The 22,085-nt window shown below is 36.2% G+C and overlaps 1 protein-coding gene across 2 annotated transcripts in view; it reads left to right on the plus strand.

Annotated features, from left to right (window-relative positions):
* The window catches only part of CAMKMT (calmodulin-lysine N-methyltransferase), a 222,510-nt gene that overhangs the window by 161,365 nt on the left and 39,060 nt on the right, over positions 1–22,085 (plus strand). For both annotated transcript variants that reach the window (XM_051614202.1, XM_051614203.1), the window contains exons 4-6: positions 14,544–14,604; positions 17,553–17,607; positions 18,661–18,724. In XM_051614202.1, coding sequence (XP_051470162.1) covers positions 14,544–14,604; positions 17,553–17,607; positions 18,661–18,724 — 180 coding nt within the window. The remainder of the gene's footprint in view (positions 1–14,543; positions 14,605–17,552; positions 17,608–18,660; positions 18,725–22,085) is intronic.

The raw sequence follows: 22,085 nt of genomic DNA on the forward strand, positions 1-22,085 counted from the left end.
TTCATGCTTAGAAGGTACAACATGCACAACCTGAACCCGATGTTAGATAGACTGTGTCAAACTTAAGATTTGAGCCACTGAGTCATACCTTATAATAAATTCAAACATTTGTTTGAATAAAATTAGGAGAAATACTTCAAAATTGAGCTATGGGTTACTACTGACTTTAACTTACAGCAAACAGTAAATGCCTAAAATTCTTGTATTAGAAATTAATTCTCACCATCACAGAAGTCTGAGCAGTCATGCAAGTAGGAGAAAACTTCATGCTCTAAGCGTTTTTGTCCTGTACAATTAAGTTGTTAGAAAAGAACTACAGTACTTTGGCAAAATCTAGCTTTGCCATTATTATCAGTAACATTCACAGTTGGTTTGTAGTAAAATGCAAGTCACTGTAGTCTGTGAATAAATATCTTTCTGACTGCACAGGATGATAATTGCTCTGTCTGCACTTTCTTGGCACCTACTTATCTCAGCTGAAATGATTGATAAAAATATTTTTGTACTGATGTTGAACACTTCTAAATTATATAATGATTTTTGTATTATTTCACATTTACTCTGAAGAAGGTTCATGCTAAATTGAGTTTCACTGCTGTTGGTATCTTTATTAATCAGAATAGGAAAAGTATGGTGTGTTTCCCACCTTTTTGCACAAGATCAATTTTTAAAGCAAGACTTCCTCTTTCTTTTTTTGGAGCAATGTGGAGTGTTATGCATGGGGATATCAAGTAACTGACTTCAAACAGAAGACAGATTCACTAAGGTGAAAATGATTGTGATAGTTCTCTAATTTCCCCCACAGTGTATGTAAAACTGACTTTTAAAGTGTTTAGTGGATAATGGATCATGTAAGGTCAGTACTAGCCATAGCTGTTATGGCTATTATTTTCTCCTTTCATGGGAGGGTGCTCAGCAAAATGAGATTGTCACGCTCTTTTTTTTTTTGAGAGGACAGCGACAGACAGTTAAAAGCCTCTTCATGTAAGGATGTTATTTCATAAAGACACCAGCACTGGATTATCCCCTTCACTTTAAACTTCTGCCAGCTTGTACAAAGAGATAAAACAAAATAGCCCCAATCCCAGGGGTGGAGAAGTGCTGGCCAGATCTGCCCATGTCCACAGCTTTCATTTTGATTAGTCACATGTGAGGAAAATTCACTTAGGCTGAGAGGTAAATTTAATACCAGTTATGCCCATGCTGTTCATATCACAACCATTTTCACATGATGCCACTTAATTCCCTAAGAAGCAGAAAGGTAAATCGGTGGCTGGCCAGCTAAGGTGTCATAATGCATTAGGACCAGGGCTCGCTGCAGGGGATAATGGTTCTGATTGCTGTTGACTCATGTCTCCACCAACTGCCTCATGTAAAATAAGTGACATTTAAAAGGCATCAAGATGTGAGAAGAGGTAAAAAAAAAAAAAAAAGGAAAGAAAGAAAAAAGGAAGACGAAAAGCAGAGTACTAAACTTGCCACTTGAAAATAAAGTCCCTTTTTCACCCTAAGTGGTATAAAAATGATAACTCGACATGCCATAGGTGACCTGCACTGCGCTTTGAACTTCCTGTCTTGTGTTTTTAGAGAAAATCTGTAAAATTGCTTCTGGGAACTGCTCCAACATGTTATCATTTATTTTCCATTTAATTTTTTTTTTTTACTTTTATTTTTTTGCCCTTGGATATCAGTCTATTCATCTTTTAAAAAGCTTAAGGCTGAATCAAGTTAAGCAATGGTATACAACAAGAGGCAGCCTAGTCTCTGAAGGCCCATTTAAGTCTATTTTTATAAAGAGAATCAAATTCCAGTTTACAGTAAGCATATGCTTCAGTTGACATCTGTTTCTAAGACTTGGATGCTTTGTTTGCATAACAGGCACCAATAAATGGCCTTGTTTTAAGTCTGCTCACTCAGTTGTATTTGGGTTGTTCAGCTGGGGATTTGAGTTGCAGCTGATCCCCTACCGCTCATAGCAGATATGAAAGGGAGGAAAAAAATCGGAGAAAACTCATTTATTATCGCAGATTTCAACATCCTCAATGAGCCACTTTTCTTTTGTTACACGACTACTAAATTCTTGTTTGCCCAAGCAAAGAAATGTTTCTAAGTATCAAATTAAAGATTGTAAAAAGTTTGTTTGTTTGTTGTTGTTGTTGTTTTAATGTTTTATTTAATAGCATTTGTATCTTTTGCAACTGACAAAGTCTGGTATTGTGAAGAGCTTGTAATGCTGGGTATTAAATGGATGATACGTGTAAGAAATGCATTTGTTTTGGCAACATGTAATTACGCAGTGTAGTAATTTTCAAAAATATTGCGCTTTCTTTGAGTCCCCATGTACTACTTATAATGCAGTCTAAAATATTTTGTAAATAAAATTTAATTCCATCTGCTTTCTTGGGAAAACAAGTTCTGGACTTCTCAACGAAAATAAGAGAACTGTATATGTTACTCCTCTAGCTTGCAGAATGTAAGCCTTTTTCTGTGACATGATGCATTCTGTTGCCATGATATTTCTCTGATATCTATAATATAACTTAAATACATTTCTAGGAAACCTGGGAAATGCCTGTGGAGAACAAAAATGTATTAGTAGTATCATAGCTGTATAATTACTTCTCTTAATAATTACTGTAGGTTTTTTAAAGCAATAATATCAGGAATGATTCCTTTTAGTATTTTGAACCTCCTTCTCCCCCCATGCCCCCCTGCTTCTGAGTTACTGTAAAGTGCTCTCTGGTAGTGTACAGAATATGTAACATATTTCAAGTGGATTTACTTATCAACTTTTTCTAGTGGTACCAACAGCAGTAGTGTGAAATATATCCACTCCATTTACTCTTATCCATTGCACCTACTTTCTTTTTCCCTTTAATTTTTATATATGGTAAAAATTTCATTGAAGAGAGATTTTTAGATGACAGGACTGTAATTTTAAACCCAATAGAAGAGGTGTAAGCAATTTGAGCTTTGCTGAAGCATAATCTTAGGTTGTCAAGAAGAAGCCCATTCTCCCTATGCTAATCAATCAGTATATCAACCGACCAATCATCTCCTCAGCTTAGCATATATCCTAAGGTTTGATATATCTATTAACTGCCCATCATGCAGCTGGTCTCCGGTTGATGAGATTCCCCCTATCTTAGCATTTGGAGGCAGACAACTGAGCTATCACAGCCTCAGATAAATACTAAAGTGGAGATTTCAATCCTGCTCCCGATAGCAAAGACAATCCAGGAATATAGAACGTATTTTCAGAAAAGAACACATAGAGAATTACATTTTCAATGGTGTGTTATATGTGAAAATTGCATATATTTCATGATCCTTTCTTCCTCCACTCCCTTCCCTTCACCAAAAGTAACTCTTTTATTGTGACTCGAACTCTTAACAGGAAAAGAGAACAAAAAGTGTTAAAATTTGTTGTTAACTGCTAATTACTATAAAGGTGACATAAAACTAGTTTTTTCAAAGTACTTTTCCTCGTTGTTACAGTATTATTACTTTATTAATGGAGGCTATATGAAAATAGTGTCACAATGTCCTTGAAACCTTAAAGAAAAAGGTTGAGCTTCAGAAGATTATACCCCTGCCTCTCTGTTTTTAAAGTCTGAGCTTGAAAGTCGTTAAGAAAAAGCATAATCTACATATTGAAGGTTCTACCTGCTCATACGGGAGCACATCAGGCAGATTTAACATAGTATTTCTAGATCTATCTCTGCAAGAAATGCTGTAGAAACTGAAGGCTTACTCTGTTGGTTTTACTGCTATTAAAATCTGCCTCAAAGAATAAAGTGGTCTAGATTAGTTATTGTAAAACCTTGCTTCTCCCTGGGGAGAATCCTAAGGGTGCCCAGGGGTCTGTGGTCAGCATAGAATGGAGCACACAAGGGAAAAGTCTCCCACTCAAATTGCAGTGTCAAAACATGGGTCCCAATTTCTGTGCTGACGTACAACTGAGCAATTGCAGAAGTCAGAGAACATGTGTGCTTGCTTTAATTAAGAATTTAATAAACTTTGTTTCAAGACCTACCAATGATAAACCTAAGCATGTTGTTATAAAGTTAACTCATAGGCTCTTTCATGCTTTCATTTAATTAAATTAAGTATAATTATTTTCTTCCATTTTGTTCCTTTGTTTTTGAGACTCAATCGTCTGGATGTTCTGAAATACATTTTTTTAACAGTGAAAAATGGTGTAAGTCCCTAAGCTATCTACCTGAGTCAAAGCACATCATTCTTGACCTAAGAGCACTTCTGTGTCAGAGTGTAAAAGACTAAGTGTTATACAGCTCTACAATGCTTTTCAGCAGTTTTCTTGTAGCACCTATGTTACTCTTTTGCATTATTTATGCTTTGTGAAATAAGAATGTCATCGGTTAGGTCATAGTTTATTACAGTAACACAGGAATTGTGAAAGTAATCAGGGAAAATTGGTTGTTAATATTTCAGGCCACTTTGGAGGATAAATTCTACTCTTATCATTTTGTATCCTCCCTTAACATAAACCGCGGAAACATGCATTTCCTGGGAAGGACACTTTTAGGTTTGACACTACAAAATTATTTGAAGTACTATTACTAGCATATGGTAATATAATAAAGACTACTTAATTTCTCAGAAACATCATTTCAAATTCAAGGCTTGTTTGTTAGGTGGGATACACTGGCAAAATACCACATAATACCAGCTGAAGTTCTGGCGTGTTGTATGTGATACACATGAAAAGTCAGATCAACAAACCTATTCAGGCAAAAAACAGCCATGAGTAATAGTGGTGTAAATTCTCTTGCGTTGCCTTATGAAGGTATGTCAAAACTGACCTGGAAGAGTCTGAAGGCTCTTCATGCTTCTTTAATACTTGGCCTTTCAGAAAAGACTTCAACTGTTTTCCCTCATTGTAAATGATTGCTTTTCCCTTAACTCCTGCAGTCAGAATTCATCTGGAACATAGATCCATGTTGATCTATAAATAGATGAGATATCTGAAAGTGGTTCATCCTTGTGCTGCAATCTCACTTAAAGAACTTGTTACAAATTTAATCATATGTGAGAGATGAAAACAAGGTTTAGTAATGTAAGGAGATTTTGGGCACCTGCTGCAGAATGATTGCCAGTAGTGTAGACTTTGTAAAATTACACACTGAGCACCAGCTGAAAATATTCCTGGAGAAAAAATCAGGGCTCACTGAGTGTGGTGACCTAACGATTTCATTTAAGAATATGTAGGATGTGTGGTCGCCTTTTGCCAGTATTTGCCAGTATCAAGTACTGAAATACAATGTATTCTTAGAGAGAGATGGTCCAAAGCTTTCAAACTGAGCTGGGCACACAATTATTATTTCCGCTTGCACACAATTAGTATCTGCTGGCAGGACAGGGAAGATGCTTTTCTAATTGTTTGGTAATTTCTGTAGTATGGCAAAGTTTGTTAAAGGAGAAAAATACAAATCAGAAGCTACTAGGACCAAAAAGGTTTCTTCTTTGTTTAATGAATTTCATGAGGGGAAAGAAAAAACAAAACAAAACAAAAACAAAGCAAAAAACAAACCAGACATGAGAAATCCAAGCTCTAGACACTACTTTGAAACACTGTCAAAATGCCCCCCAAAAATCCTATTTGTTTATCTTGAGCGCTACGTAAGAGTGCATAGATCAAGTACCCAAACTTCCATGTCCAGTATCAAATATTTGAGGAAGATAAGTGAAGTTAATAACCAAGGTTAACCAACAGATTTGTTACCTCTCTACCCATGATATATCTGTAAAAAAAACCTCCCCCAAAATGCAAAAAAAACAACCCAAACATGGAAAAACACACAGATAAACCCCCAAACCAACTAGTTTCCTCACTTCATCTATGGACAAAAGTGAAATTAGGATATTGAAATTGGCTAGCTAGAGATAAAAGGCTACAGCTGAGATATGGTTGGTTTTATCTGTAAGCTATTGTGAGTACTGATTGAAAAAGGAGCTATTTAATTAAACAGACTAACTATTTGGCTGGACATGATTCTTGAAAATCTTCCTTTTTGTATAACTTTGTGAAGCAAATAAATATATATGCACTCAAAATTTATTGTTATATATTTAAATGGTACAGTTTAAATGTAATTGAATATTCTTTTTCTACACTTCCCTGAATGAGTGCTCATTTAAATCAGATATTATGAAAACCGAATGACTAATCCTAAATTCAGGTGTACTACCACTCAGGCTAGGCAGATTGCTAGTTGATCATGCTAAGATGCTCCCTTATCCATTATTGGATCTGAAAAAGAGGAGGATTAAGAATTATCTGACTTCTCAGTTAATGTGCAAATCATCTAAAAGCTCAGCTTAGAAAGGTCTTAGAAAGCTGAACAGCACTAAAACAATAATAATGTCTTGAGAATTTTTAATAATATAAATGTGCCATATCACATTTTTACAGTGAAAATAGCGTTTTATGGTTTATATCTCAGATGGTCTTTTGTCTCTCTCTTCCTGTTTTTGTAATTATATATGAAAGTCCTCTATTTTTGTTTTTTAAAAAATTTGCAATTAGAAGTTGTCACTTGGGACAAACTCACTGCTGAAACTTAGTAAAAAATGAGCATTGATATAAACCTATCTACTTTTAACAAAGTGTGAGGGAGGGAAATAAAAGTGTCTCAGGAAATACAGTCGTATAATCTATTTATGATCTTTTATTTTCAGTGATACTAGTTCTAATATCTTTATCTGCTTTTGGTTATGGTGAAAAAAGCCCTTCATTGAAAAGACTGAAATACTATTTTTCTGTGTTTTCAAGGGACAGGAGAGTCTGTGAACCAGAAGGCATCTTTGCATTTTTAGGCTAGTTCTGCTGTTTGCTGTAGCAACATTTGTTTTATCGATTCTATCATTCCAATATGTATACTTGCCTTTAAAAATCTGTGAAAAGTATTTAAAAAGAAAAGAGAAATGCTAGTATTTCAAAACCCTATTATAATGCATTTTCAAATATGTCAGACACATCTTTGTTAAAATTAAACCAAGGATTGGTTTTGAGCGAATAGCCCTATATCCTTACAGATGCTGTGGATGGATGCATCTAAGCTGCTTATTATATTGATGGGTTTTGCTGCTCTGCAGCAAATGAAAACAGGCAGCTGCTTCCTCCATCAAAGCAAAAAGCAGCCTGAGTTTTTATTAAACGAGTGTTCATTTCTTCTATTGCCAAAATTCTTACACAAAACAAAAGAGCAGTTTTAGCACATTATTGCTTAACTAGACATGAACAACTGACAGCAAGTGATAAGCCTGTCTGCTTTTCACAACTGGTAATCATTTTTGGAATAGATGTTTTAATATAGTTGAATATAAAATTTTGTAATTTACATCTACAATGCTCCATAAATTTATAGATCCAGTTTTTTGCAGGAGAATGAAGGCTATAATCACAAAAGGTTTGTTCCAGTGTTGTTTAATTTTTAATAACTATTTGAAAACTAGGTAAAAAACCCCCCACACAACACAATCAAATTCATTCATTTGAAAAAAGGATGTTAAAGACAATCATACAAGTAGATTTGTACAGTTTGCTGATTTTTCTTACAGAAGAGATATGCGGACATTTACAGCTTTGACTTGTTACTGTATTTCCACATCAGTTCCACCAAGCCTCATAAGTTTGCGCTCTAAAAGAAATTTGCAGATTGCAAACCATCATGTTTCCCTCCTAGTCATGAATAATAATGAGACTGAAAGTGAGAGATACGGTGCTGAGGCCATTTTGCCTAGGCTGAAGATCTCAGCCGGTGCTTATACATATTTTTCAATGATCTGAATATCATGAATTCTGTTTTAGATTGAAAAGAGAGACAAGAGTTTCTATAAAATGTATGTGCATAGGGAAAAATGGTGAGATATGTTTCTCTTTATGTCTTCTATTTCTTCTGGTGTTCTTGTACCTTTTCCAACTCACTTATTCCTGCTGTGGAAAAGTAAGCTAGCTGTTCTCCCTGCCTCAAATTACCCCTCTTCACTGGACTTAAAAGGTGGCATGCCATGTGCAAAAATCAGGGGCAGTAAGGCTCAGGTGCAAGGTGCTACTCTAAAGGTTGTTAAATAATTTTTTTTTTTTTTTTTTTTTAACGCTGTGTGCATTTATTATTGAAGTTGCTCACTTGCAAATCCACTTGGGGTAAATTCAATATTCAGAGCCTCTGCTTAAAAAATTGGACTTTCAAAACAGGTTAGTTCTTATGTTGATGCTTGAGGTGGTCAAATGTCCAGAAAGGAACAGTACTCTGTAGCTGTTCTCCTTTCAAAAATCTGCTTTCAGATTAAATTATGTAGGAAAATAGTTTTACAATTCCAGGCACACGTTCTGCCCCCAGCATGGTAACCATGAGCCCTCTGCTTCTGTTTTAGAAGGGTGTGAACTTAAACTTGAAGATGCAAGTTTGAAAATAGGGGTTTTATGTACTGCAAACAGAATGAAATAAGTTTTTTCAGTGGATTTCTTCCCTCACTTAGCAATTCCCTCTGTTTCTGCATTTTACTAAAGGGACCAGCCTTGTCTTTAAATTATTATGAAAGTCATTTTCCATGAAAAGTTTCCAGTCCTCTATACATGCATTTTATGGCAGCATTTTATTTTGAATATTTGTGTTTATAGTGCCTTATTACGTGTTTTTTAGATTCAGTACAACTTAGGTGGGATCTTAGGTAACCTGGATTACTATTTATCCTTTAACCTGTATCACATTTTGCATGCTGTGGTAGCAAGTGAATGAAAATAAAATCTTTACTGCCTTACTATACTAAGGAACATTTTTATAATCGAATTATATTGAAAAAGGACTCGAGATAAGGAGTTTGAAGAAAGTTGAGAGCTAGAAGTGTTTCTGAGAGTTATCCATGCAAACTAACTAACTACAGCAGTACAATTCATGACAATAGTCTTTACTCATGCAATTACTCAAATTAGAGCAACTATGTTGTAAGTTGCTAGCAAGGTGTATTTGTCAGACATACACTGTGCATTCACTTTGTACATAATTTCGGTTTTTTTCCTTGACTTGGAAGTCAATTTTAGTGCTCATAGTGTTGGTTAGAGTCTCATTTTGAAGTTGTGTCCATGTTACTGTGCTGTTGAACCTTGATTTTCACCTGGGCTCTTCTCCAGGATGTCCAGCAGGTGTACCGTGCTTCTTGCTCTGCACAGCGGGGGTGATCCACACAAAAACTAACTAGGATGAAATAATCAAACTAGCCTTCCCTTATGATTTGAATGTAAGGCATAGTCCGTAGAAAATGAGGTTCGATACTGTAAAATTAAGGTTGTAACAATGCTAAAGTAACAGTGAAAGGACCATATTTTGAATTCCTTGTGATAAATTCCTAGAAGAGCCTGCTCCACTAGGTATCTTAACTTGGAATTTTCTATTCACCCTACAGTCAGAGGACATGGGGAATAGATGCCTGTACAGACTTTTCTTAGGGTCATACAATAATTCACCATTGCTCAGTGCTGTTGTTGGTAGTTCCTTTGAGAAATTCTTCATCTCTTTGCCTATAACGCTTTTCCTCCTCTTGCTTTGATGAGTATTAAAGCAAATAAAGTGATTTCAGGTAGTCCATAATCAGGACATACTAGTAGTAAGTATATTTTTGAGTATATTCATCTGGGGAAAAAGACTGACTTTTCAAATTCAATTTGTCTTTACTTTTGCAGGTTAAGATAGGATTTCTGCAAAATCTATTTGAAACTTCAAATTAAAAGGAAGACATCTTATAATTTAATCACTGCAAATAAAAAGCAAAAATTGAATTTTGAGATCAGACATCTGTCCATGTGGCCATGTGAAGAGCTAGGGGAAAAGTGGCCAAACTATCCATCTGGCTTGGCTTGGAAAAAGAACTTCTTAATCTCCTAGCATGAGTGAAGCAGTTGGAGGACTACGCTCCTACGCTGAGCTTCAAGGGACAGTTCACCTCTCACCTCTAGTAGCCTCTTTTTCTCCTGTGTGTAGCACTGCAAGCAGCAGAGCAGCATTCCACCTAATCTTGCACTATCCCAGTTAAGGTAATCACTAGCTACTGTAACTTCTTTGTACCTGTGGAGCACTGTGTGATATAATCAAATGTATTCTTTAAAAAGACACATCTCAAGATTCTCAGCATTCTATCCTGACAATTTTCTAATAACATGCTGTTCTTTAAGAACTTTACATCAGATCTGAATATTTGTTTTCCAAATGTGTGACAGCATTCTTTAAAATAGGTGGTAAAAAACCACAAAAGAGAAGCAATAATGTCTATTTTAAAAAAAACCCCAAATGGGATAATTTCTTTCTAGTAGAAAAATTTCTGTAATATCACACAGGATTCAACGTTTTTAGTTTTAGTTTCAGCACAGAAGGTTTTGCATTGCTTTGGACTAGTGGTGCTCCATCTGATGGTGAAAACAAAACATCCTCAGAAGGCTGTGTACGTAAGATTTTGTCCATGTGTGCTGAAGGTTGCTTTTCAGAGCAGTTGTGCCATGACTAGTGCTGAAGGACCTGTGTCACTTTCCATTAGCGAGCCCTATGAGAGTAATAACACAAACTTAATTTATGTGTTCTTAGCATTATGGTGATTTTTGTTAGTGTTGCTCCTCTATAGGAAAAGGTTGGGTGTCTTTTTTGGTTACATCATATCTCAAGATGTTAGGATGACTCAGGTTTTTTTCTTGGCCTTCCCATAATTTTATGTGTGTGCAAGTAGCTTCATCTCTCTATGTCTCCATGTTTCGTTCCTAGTGTGCAAAATAGAAATTCATGATGTCATCAAGTTCTTTTGAGGTAGGCTCTGTGACCGTGGTGAGATTTTATGATATGCTGGTAACTGCTGTAGAAATACCTGCATGTTTTATGTCTCTGCATGTCTCCATCCATCATTATACTGTTTGGTGATAATGTTTTTCTACCTCTACTATTGTAGTAAGTACTGTGAAGCTGTCTGGAAGTAGACATCATAACTCTTATATCATGTTTGTGGTGGATCTCCTACTCCATCCTAATGATGAGAGAACACCTGTCAAGAGGTGAAAAGTGGGCAGGTGTTGCTCTGTGACATCTCTCTCCCACGTCCTCAGACATGCCAAATCCCAGTCCTTCTTGAGGCTCTCCTTTAAACATCAGCACAACTTGTTTTTTTAAAAAAAAGTTTCAAAAGAGATTCCAGTGTTTTCTGGCAACTATTCTGTTTTCAGAGTGTAATTATCAAGCTGGTAAAGAATTTTAAAACCTTCAGTAAATGTTGCAAAATGTTTATTTTCACAAAAATAAATCATTATTTCTCTCTTTTTTCCTTGTACTGTGAGAGTTTCAGACTTGTGATATATTTATAGCCTTTTAAATCCAAGCACCATTTGGGGGCCTTTTGATATTCTTTTGCCAATACATGTGTAAATAATTGACTATCATGTGTAAGTAATTGCACAAATAGGTACCCATCCAATGTCATGTATTTATAATCCAATTAATAATGCAAAATTAGAATAATTTTATTTTAAATATGAAAGAATTCTTTTAAACATGTTCAAAGGATACTTAATCCATTTGTATGTGTTTGCAGGAAATAAATTCTGCTTTTCACAACCTAGTGGCAGTTGTTAATGCACAGGATTGCTGCGTTTCTGCATTACAGCTGTATGTTTTCTAAAAGAAGCAGAACTACCTTATCCTTGCAACTTCAAAATGTAGGTCACTGTGGTGGTGAATGTAGGTCAGAGTGAAGGGGAAGAAGACAGAATGCAAACTCCTCCACATGGATCTTTAAGCTTATCCCTGTTTTGATGGTAAAGAGGCTTACCTACCTGTTCAAGCACGAGAAGCTTTTCCTTTTACTAAAATTAATGCAGGTATTCTGGCTTCTGGCTTCTTGGCTTAGCTGGAAGCTCTTTGTGCATCCACACTTGAGACGTGTTCGTGAAAGACCTCCTGACTCCTGGTTCTTTAGCTGCCAGCCACTTATATCATTGCTGAGGTGATACTTCTTTCCCTACGGGGGAAGGGAGCAGGAAGGAGAGTCCATTGCTAGCATGTGCCCAAAGAAGAGCATTGTCTCTCCAAAGGTGCTTTACCCTTCTGTCAGCACAGATCTATCTAATACACCTGCAGTTTCAGCCAGTATCAACATTGTAATGGTAGCTGGGGAAAGAATGATGGCTTCTCATAAAGATTTAGTGACACCATTCAAAGTGCCCTTTCAATAATGACCGTAGAAAAGTGAGAGACATTTGACTGAGGGTACTGAAAACTCAGATGCTGAAGAGTTTTGCTGCAATTGAGAAGTATTTTTAAAAATTGCTCAGGCTCAAAGTTTTACTATAAAAGGCTTTAGATTTTTTGTGTTTGTGGGATTTTTTATGCAAGATAGAGGTATTATAGATTGTATTAAATTAGCCATGTCTCCACTAAACATTAAAAAAGCACTTTTATTGCTTGAGTATACACCAGTCACTGCAAACTAAAACATTCTTTATATTATACACTACAATATTTAAATAGTTATTATATTAATTGCAAAATCTGTCATTTTAGCATATTTCAATGCTCAAAAGCATTGAAATGCTCAAAAGGGAGATGGAAAATCCTGTGCAATTCTTAGTGTATGTTTCACTGAAGAATGGGTAGTCGTGTGTGAATATTTTATTTTAACCCTTAGCAAGTCTAAACAAAACAACACATTTACAAACACCTCATCAGCCTAAACTGTCATGAAGAGAACAAACACCAATATTGCTGTAATTTTGTATTGTCATACAAATTAATTGTCACTCTAGTTGGATTTTTTACCTTTAAAATATTTGTAATACAAAAGTTATGTCCAAAGTTTTGGCCAAATCCTGTCTCTGCTTTTCCTTGATCTGCATGCAGACAGCACATTCAGCAATTTTCATTATCACTGTGAGTAAAGGTACTTCAGAATATTTACCAGATGGAAAGGAAGAATTATATATTTGATGGTTACAGTCAGGCTCTATGTGATTGAAAAGAAAGACAGTTCTCCCAAACTTCTCTGTCTATTAAATATGTTGTGATGGGGGTTTTACACATACATAGTAAGCTGCATGGAATGAAGTTGACCTGTCTAGAAGTATCTAAAAGATGCTCCCACGTCTGTTTTTAAGTTTACTGAAACCTTTAAAGTGTCTGTAGTTCATAATGTTACATTTTTGTCATGTTCATACATAATGCTGTGTATTGTGGGAGGATAACCTTGTTTTTTACCTGTGGATAGACATATAAGGATGTTTTTTCATTGCTAAGCAACAACAGATGGAAAACATACAGCTGTAATTTGGCCACGTATGCCTTTGATTCATCCCTCCTTAACTCTAGGAACCTAACTCAAGTGCCTGAATGCAAGTCTGTTTTCCCCAGGCTCCCTCCAGCAATGGAGTCTCATGCCTGCAGGAGAGCAAGTGAGCCAGGCAGGATCCATGCTGCCCTCTCCATGGGCCGTGGTGCCTTGGTTAGATGTTCAAGTGAGGTGGGGAACTCATCTGATGTAACAGTGAATTTCATGAGTGAATGGTGTTGAAGGGGTAAATTTGCATGGATGTCTCCATGTTCTTGCCAAGGTTGACAGTAACTAGTGCAAGTTTTATGATGGAAGCTTATAAAGTCATGAATAATACAGATTAGGTCCAAAAAGTGTGATTACTCCTGTCCCCATATGAGAAATAGAGGGTCTCAAATGAAAATGACAGGGAGGCAAGTACAAACCAAGAGAGAAGAGGTGTTTCTTTGTATAGCATAGAAAACTGTTGTGCTTCCTGCCATGGGATGTTGCAGCTATGGAAAGTATGCCACAGTCCACAGAAAAGTCAGACAAATCCTCTGGTGACTGTTAAACAGAATTTATCACTTCTGTCTCCTCTCCTTCTTAGGAATGTCTTGAGCCACGATTAGAAAATCATGCTGTGTTATTGCCCTAGTCCTGTACTTGTCCTTAATATGTTGTGTTGGTCCATCTCCCTTACAGTCAGACTGATGCCTGACCTAACAAAACCAAAGAGAAAAGGAGCTGAATATAAAGAAACTGAGAATTAATGAAATTACTGTAGAAGACAGCTAATGAAAAAGGAGTGGGCTTCTGTCCACTGCTAGAAACAGATTACAAGGCAATGTGGACATCACCTCAGACCTGGTACAAGCAGTTTAACATTCATGTGAATGCCTGAATGTCTGAAGTTTCATAGAATTAAATTTTACTTATCTTTTAAAGTTTTGACAGTTGTATGTATATCTATAGATATATGCTTATGCGAGTGTGTGTATATCTAAAAAGTAAATTTCTGTTCAGCAGTCAGGATGAAATCTACTAAATACTCAGTTCCAATGCTTAAACCAGAAGTCTTCCATTAAAAGTCTTACTTCTTTTTTTATTCCACAGCATTATGGCATATTTAGAAAATGAAATGGTTGATAGAGGTCTGCAAATTCTAATATGTATTTTCGTATTATTTTAGGAAAAAAAAAATAATCTGTTCTAAGATAGCAAATGTCTTTGTTTTATAGGTCTCTGGCCATCTGAAGAAGTGCTGGCCTACTACTGCCTAAAGCACAATGAAATATTCAGGTACAGAATTAAACATTAAAAAGATATTTTCTAATTTGTTAGTTTTATTGTACCTGCATGGTAAAGATTGCTATGATTTAAGTCTTCAGATTAAATTTAAAATGTTCAAGGTGAAAGCATGTTGCTCTTAACAAAGAATTTTGAACTGCCTTTGGGTACTAATATTGCACAGCAAGCTTTCTGCTATGTGTCAAAGACTTTTGATTTCCACTCAAGGCGTTTTATTTCACTTTGATTTTTGGGAAACAAAAGTGAAGCTCTAATCGATCAGTACTGATTGTGAAGGTCAGGAAAAATAAAAGGCATTCTTTACACTGACATCTGTTGCAAAAGCAAGCAAATATTACTTGATAAAATACATAATAATCACTGCATGTAGTAATGGAGAAATTTGCACCTGTTTTTAAGTGTTGGGAAACAATTTTGAGACATCATGCACTTCTATTTGGTTTTGTCTTTCTCACATTTTCTAAACTTGTAGAAGTCAGTTACCAAGGCTCCAAGTGGAACATCTAAAAATAAAATCCATCCTGCATCTTCTGTCTTTCCCGTTGAGTACAGAGAGCCTTGCACTTGGAAATCCTTGAAGTTTCATTGTCCAGAGGATGAATGGAGTGCAAGAAAAGACACTGCAACAATGCATTTGCAGGCCCAAATTCTGTCCTGAGTGAAGGTGCAAGGCTAATACCAAATGAATCAGCTTGGAGCATACAAAATCCCTCAGTCTGTGTACATATGTTGCTGGTAAAACAGGGAAGACCAAGCTGTAGGACTCTACCCCTAGCACCAAAGCTGAAAGCCTATCAGCTACAAGCCAGTTCCTGCAGCTTGCTCAGACTGTCTGAAATAAAAGACCTGGCACCAAAGCATGCTCTGGTACTTAAAGCCTCATTTCTACTCCATCCAACCTGAACAAAGCCCACCCCATTCGAGGAGGTAGCTAACACACCTCATCTGGTAGCTGCTGCTCCTTCCTTCATATTTTGCTGGGCACTGCACTGGGTGACTCTTGCTGCTGTAGTGTGTCTCTGCAGCACTGTGCCCGTCCAGTCCTGTGCTTGTACACTCTGCTGCTTCTGAGGCTGTTCACACCAAACCTCCCTGTGCTGCTCACTGCACGGGTGTTTTCCCAGTTTGGCTACGCAAGCTGGGTACTCAGGAGACAGCATTCTGTCATGCTTCCATGGAGGAGGCGGGCAGTTTCACATCCTGATCTCTCAGGATTGTGCCCTCTTTACCATATGCTCAAAGTAGAGTTTCTCTACTTAGTTGTAGGGAACTTTGCACTGAAATGAGTTATTTATATGCATAAATATGTTTGTATATATGCATGTATTTATATGCTCTTATATTACACACATACGAATTTGGTTCAAAATGCGCTCAAAACCCCACACTGGATGCTTTCTGTGTTTATTTCAAAAAACATGACTCATAAAGGATTAAATGCCTTATAAACTTTGTTTTTAAATATATATATATACACTTTTAATTTTTATGACATGTAGGGTCTAGAAAAATAAAAACTTACATAAGGAAAAATCTATAATCATTCTGTTCAAACCACAGGCTGTGAATTCCCCACATCTGTTTCATATTCTCATTGGGTTTATGTACAGCTTGTTCCTCCAAACTATGTCCGTCTTTTGTCTCATTTCCATTAAACAGCACAACTAGGCTTTTTTTCAGATAATACTTGTGGAGTCTAAGAAAAAGAAATCTGTCCCATCCAGACAGCAAGCGTTATTATACAGTCATACAGCCTATTCTTCTGGTCTCAGTAAGCAAAGTATCAGCATCTGTACAGTGATACGGTGTCCTAGATGCTCTTCCTAAATATCACTGTCGAGTGAGCAGGGAGGTAATACTTGCACATAAAAATAGATTTTCAAATGTGGGTGTTTTAGGGGAGAAGAAAAGGCACCCGGGGGGAAAAAAAAAGAAAAAAAAAAAAAGTGTAGCTGAAATTCCATTTTCTGCCTGTCAAAATTGCTTCAATGGGAGTGTTTCTGCCAGCTGTAACAGTTGCTGCCAGCTTAGCAGTAACGCAGCGTGTTCCTAAACTGAATCTCTGCCTTGCCCTGGACGCTGCTTCACGCAGTTTCGGCGCGGGGTCAGCGTCCCTCCCTCCTCCCCTCCTGGGGAGGCCATGGCTCTGGAGGACATTCTTTATGGCTCCTCCTGCAAGCTCCCATCCGGCACGCTCTCTGCCCCAAATTATATTTCACATGCATGCCTTAATAACAGCGCAGTATGGTCTAAGTTAAAAGCAGCCTTTTAGACCATCTATTCAGCCCTCTGCTTGGGCTTAGTTTAGGCTCTTGACACTAACTTCATTTAGTTTTATGTGGCTTAACTGTTTGCTGTTCCCATCAATGTTCATAACAGCATTGTTTGTAGGTCACTTGCAGTTTTAAGTGCTAATTGAAGGATCGGATTTCTTCATGTGTAATTGTTTTGTGGTATATGGCTTGTTTCTCCCTTTTTAATATAAAAAGGCTTTTAGGCATAACTACACGGAGAGATATATAAATAATATTAATTTCCACATTTACTTCTCTAACTGTTTTTGCAAGAATGAATGTGGATTAACATTGTTATCCTTTCCTAACAATTATCTTTCGCTACTCTAGCTAGTTTAGTTCTAAAAGACAGAGCCATTGACAAGGGAAAAAAGGGAACCTTCTCAGATTTTTCAGCTCAGCGGTGGTAATGTTGCACTGAACACTAATGAGGGAACCCCCACTGATTTGCCTGCTTTGTGACTTTTCTATTTCATAATTATTTTTAAAACGCAAAACGACATGAGGTAGCCTAGTCATGTCTCTACAACTTCCTGGTAGCTCAGTTCTTACTGCAGATGGCAATTTGTTCTTGTAACATATATGTCTCTCTGACCATTTTCATCTAATTTGTATGGGTTCTACCATTTCCTTTCTCTCTTTCAGGGACCTTGCTGTGTGTGAGCTAGGGGGTGGCATGACATGCTTGGCTGGGCTCATGGTAGGTCTTTTCTCAATTCCAATCCCATTCAGAGGAAGAAACAAAAGGAAAAATGTTCCAGTGCCTCCAACTGCTGGGTCAGAGAACTGTCAACAGCCTCAGCTGCGGTCAAGCTGCAGAGTCTTGAGAGACCTTCTAGATTGACTTGCTTTCGTATCATATTGATTTTATGGTTGCCTCGATGAGCAGAAACATTTTACCTCCGTGTAGTCAATATCTCTTGTTGTGACATTCCAGGCCACGTATGGTCTGTCTTTCATTGCCGTAGCTGAAGCTTTTTTTTTTTTTTCAGATTATAGTCCCATTTGCTAAGATACAGGAATAGCCTGGCGAATCACAGTTGGAGCACCATGATATAGCTGCTAATGTTTTGCCTGCATTATTACACCAACAAACATGATCCAGAGCTCTCAGTAATTAGATTCTTTTGAATTAGATTGGCCATTCAGGAGAGTCGTTCACCATTCTCTGGGTTCTGAGTCATGTATTCAGGAGATATTATGTAGCAGTGCAGTGCATTAGACAAGTTTTTATGTCTCTACAAATAAAAGCATATTGTTACACTGATTGGCATTTGACAAACCTGTCGCTCTTATACAATGTGTCGAGGTTACAGCCCAATGTGCGAGCATGTCAAAGCTCACAAAAAAATTACCCTTACAAAGCCATCTGCCTGCAATGCAAAGTTATATGAAGGGCATCAGGCAGTCAGACAGAAGCAAGCTGAAAGGCAGAGTGACAGCCTTGTATGATGGCTCTACTAGATAAACAGAAGCCCGCAAATGAAAGCCTCTCAGAATACCATCATCCGCTGTCACAATGCAATTACGGAACAGAATGATAGCAAGATAGAGGCTCCCGCAAATGGAATGATAAAAGTATTGACTGATTTGATTGAATGATTAAAATAATGCAGACATAAAATGAAAAAAGATTGAAGATTGTTACAGAGAAATAGGTGAGGAAGCATGATACTGAAGGCTTGTCACTCCTGTCTTCACTTCCACACAGACAAGCATATTTGCTCATTGTTTGCTGTGCTCTTTTTTTCAGGTTGCTATTTCTGCAGATGTCAAAGAAGTTCTGTTAACTGATGGAAATGAAAAGGCCATCAAAAGTATCCTTATTCAGATAGAAAACTGGTTTGTTGTGCTCATTCCTTTTTGCTGGCTGAGTAACAATCGATATAAAGACAGACAGCATGGGGTATATTAAGAAAAAGTCCCCACATAAGTAATTAAAAAATAGGTGTAGAATATCTTGAACACAGCTACAGCTCCCCCCAAATAAATGCCACATTTTCTTCTTTAGTTAAAGATGTATATGTTGGTATAAAGCAAGTACAGCAGTAAATATTTGTCTTATGGTTGAGTGCTGAAAGATTCCTTGCATGTGTGCCGCACATTACAGGAGGTGTAGCAGTGAATCAAATCATTAGCTCCCCTTCACATATTCGTTTTGCAGAAGAGCTAGGTTTGCTTTATTTTTTTTCTTCATATACTAGCCTCTTATAACGTACCCAGTATTTGTATATTGTCGTAGCTTTTTCAGTGTATATTTAAATGCATGGTTTCGTTGTCGCTGCTAAGTTATAACTGCCTACAAATTACCCATTTAGTGTGCTTAATCAATTATCAATTTATGATTATTTCTCTTGATGTAAGATTGCAAAACTCCTCTGGCTCTTGTAGAAAGTATTTTATTATATTTCATATAGTAGAATAAATTGCTATTATGCCCTTCTAATGTGAACACATAGTTCAGAAAATTGAACTGGACTTTGCCTAAGTGAGTGAATGAGTGAGCATAATTTATGGCCACATTAAATATCAGCACAGAACAAGAGCAGATATATACAGTGAATACTAATAGCCTTTAGAAATTGAGAGGGGAAAAAGGAAGATATCTATTTGCTTTTGTTCCTTGGTAATCTTTCCATTTGCACTTTAAGGCGGGCTAGTTTTTCAGGTTTGGGCCACCGTATCATTAGAATTATTTAGAATTGAGTTTTGTATGTATTTGAAAGCTAACATAATGAGTGTTTAGTGAAAAAAAAATAATTTTTTGTTTTAAAAAATTGCAGTTGCTGACGACTGTTTAAACAGGAGACATTGCAGAGCAGTAATATTAGCTACTACCTATAAAAAGACTTTCTGAGGTAGAGGTAACTGAGGTAACTGTAGTTGCTTACAATACTTTAGCAAGTTCAAGGAAGAAGCAGCAAATCCTAGATCATATATTTTAAAACTTGAAGGAATCCTTATAAAAGTCTCATTTTTCCTGAACATGCAAGTTTCTCTGTTGTGTTTCTTATTTTATTAAATTCTAGTTTCTTAAACTTATGTCTTGAGGACGAAGGGCTCATTATTCTGCATATTTTAAGCAGCATCAGCCCTTCCAATCTTCTGTGACATTATAAAGATAAAAGATGTGTGTGTGGGGGGGGGAAAAAGTTTCCAAACTAGACTAACAAAACAAACTGGTGTTTTATAGAGGGTATAAGTATTTAATGGAAGGTCATTTTACCCACAGAAAGCCTCAGGTGAGCTCAGTGATCGTCAAGGCAGAGAATCTCTTGCATAGCAGATTCTATAAATACAAACTGAAATTTTTTGAAATTTAGAAAGCTTCTATAGCAAGGAAAGTAGACAAGTGCCAAGAATATTCACTCAGTCTTTCAAAACGAAACAAATTAAAGTGCTTCCATTCTTGAAAAAGGTACTGTTTATGTCATCTAATTAGCACACCTTAGTTTTTCACAGTATGTTTTATAAATGTCTTTTATGTCCAAAATTCTTACAAGAAGTCTTCATCTGTATTCACTCAGTGAATCTCTTTCAGAGAAGCAATTGGTGGAAGGCTCTGACGGGAATTTATTTTTCTTTTTTAACATTTGGTGCTCTGAAGGCTCAGCATTCAAAGTGCTTTTATTGTGTTGGATTTTACAATGGGCTTAATATTAGCAGGGTGCCAAAGTGCAGCAGACTAAGAACTTTACAGTGTAGGTGGAATGTATTCTTAAAAGCACACATAATAAAATTTATGTTGCATTTAATGTGTTTTATGGATTTCAATAGTAATTTTATGATCTGTCTTACGGTAATTTTCTTTTGCATTCTTTGCTATGATGGCTAGGTATAACGGAAGTTTAGGGTAAATTTAGATCTGTTTCAGCCACACCAGGCTCACTGAAATCAGCAGGGATTTTAGTGTAATTGGAAATATAATTTGGACCCAAAATCCAGACTACAGATTATGTATTTCTGCTAATTTTTAATATTGCTGATGGTATTTTTAAATTGTTTAGCATACCAAATTAAATTAATGTGGGATAACATACTGCTTTCTTTTCTAGATTCTGCTCTTCAGAAATTGTTAATGCCTAGTATTATGCTTTTTATGTAGGTATTATAGATTAAAATAATCTTGTTTAAAAATTACTGTTTACATCTTCCCTTTAAATTTCTTAGGAAGTTTAAATTACACGCCAGTCATACTATAATATCCAAAAATTACTTTCCAAAAAATAAAAGTGGTTGTCAACAAAAACGGAAAAAAAAAAATCACTGTCAGAAGCCAGGAAATCACCGAGCAAGCCTGCTAATTATTCTTAATGGGCAAGATGAGCACATTAAGAAACAAATGAATACATCAGTGAAATGTAATTGAAAATCGACCTGGCAATAGTGCATTGCATCTGAGAATCTGCCTTTGTATTATCATCATCATCATCATAATTATTGTTGGTTTTGTTGTTGTTATCGCTATTCAGTGAGCGTAACTAACAGCTTTGCTTTGTGAAGTCTTAAGCTTTTGAGGATCTGATTTTTCTTTTAATTTTTGATATTCTTCATATTATTCTCCATTTCATGCTGCCGCGTGAAATATTCCCTATGTATGCTTTCAATAACTGTATTAGGATATGTTATTGAAATGTTACAAGTTAAAACAATTTACCAATATGTTAATATCAAATCATTGTTATGACTTTAACCATTTCATTGTGGAATATACAGCTATATTTTATATGAATCAATGCATGATGTTTATGGAGGCTTTTAAAAGGATATTCTTTGAGTTACTAGTCCATTTTAAAGACTTCACTCTAACTCCTTTTGCTTATCAGGAACAGATTTTAATTTATTAAGACATCATTTATATTGCAAAATCTATAAAATGAAGACAGATGTTATTGCTTTTGCAGCTTTCTTCAAAACTCAATTGTTGGTTTATTGTGTTTTATATAAGTCTTTCAGGATCATTTAAATAAAGTAATAAGAAAGGAAAATATAGGTATTTCAAGTGAATAATAAAGATATACCTAGGCAAACTTACCACATTCATCCCCCTTTGTAATTTTGGGGGATATGCATTTAGACAAAAATCTTCCAGCTTAGGTAATATCTGTGATATAGTCAAGTCATTAACATAAAATTCTATTTCCCTGTAACACTGGCAGCACCTCTACTTGGTTTGAC

The sequence above is a fragment of the Apus apus genome, chromosome 3 (genome assembly GCF_020740795.1).
Source record: "Apus apus isolate bApuApu2 chromosome 3, bApuApu2.pri.cur, whole genome shotgun sequence".
Taxonomy (NCBI): domain Eukaryota; kingdom Metazoa; phylum Chordata; class Aves; order Apodiformes; family Apodidae; genus Apus; species Apus apus.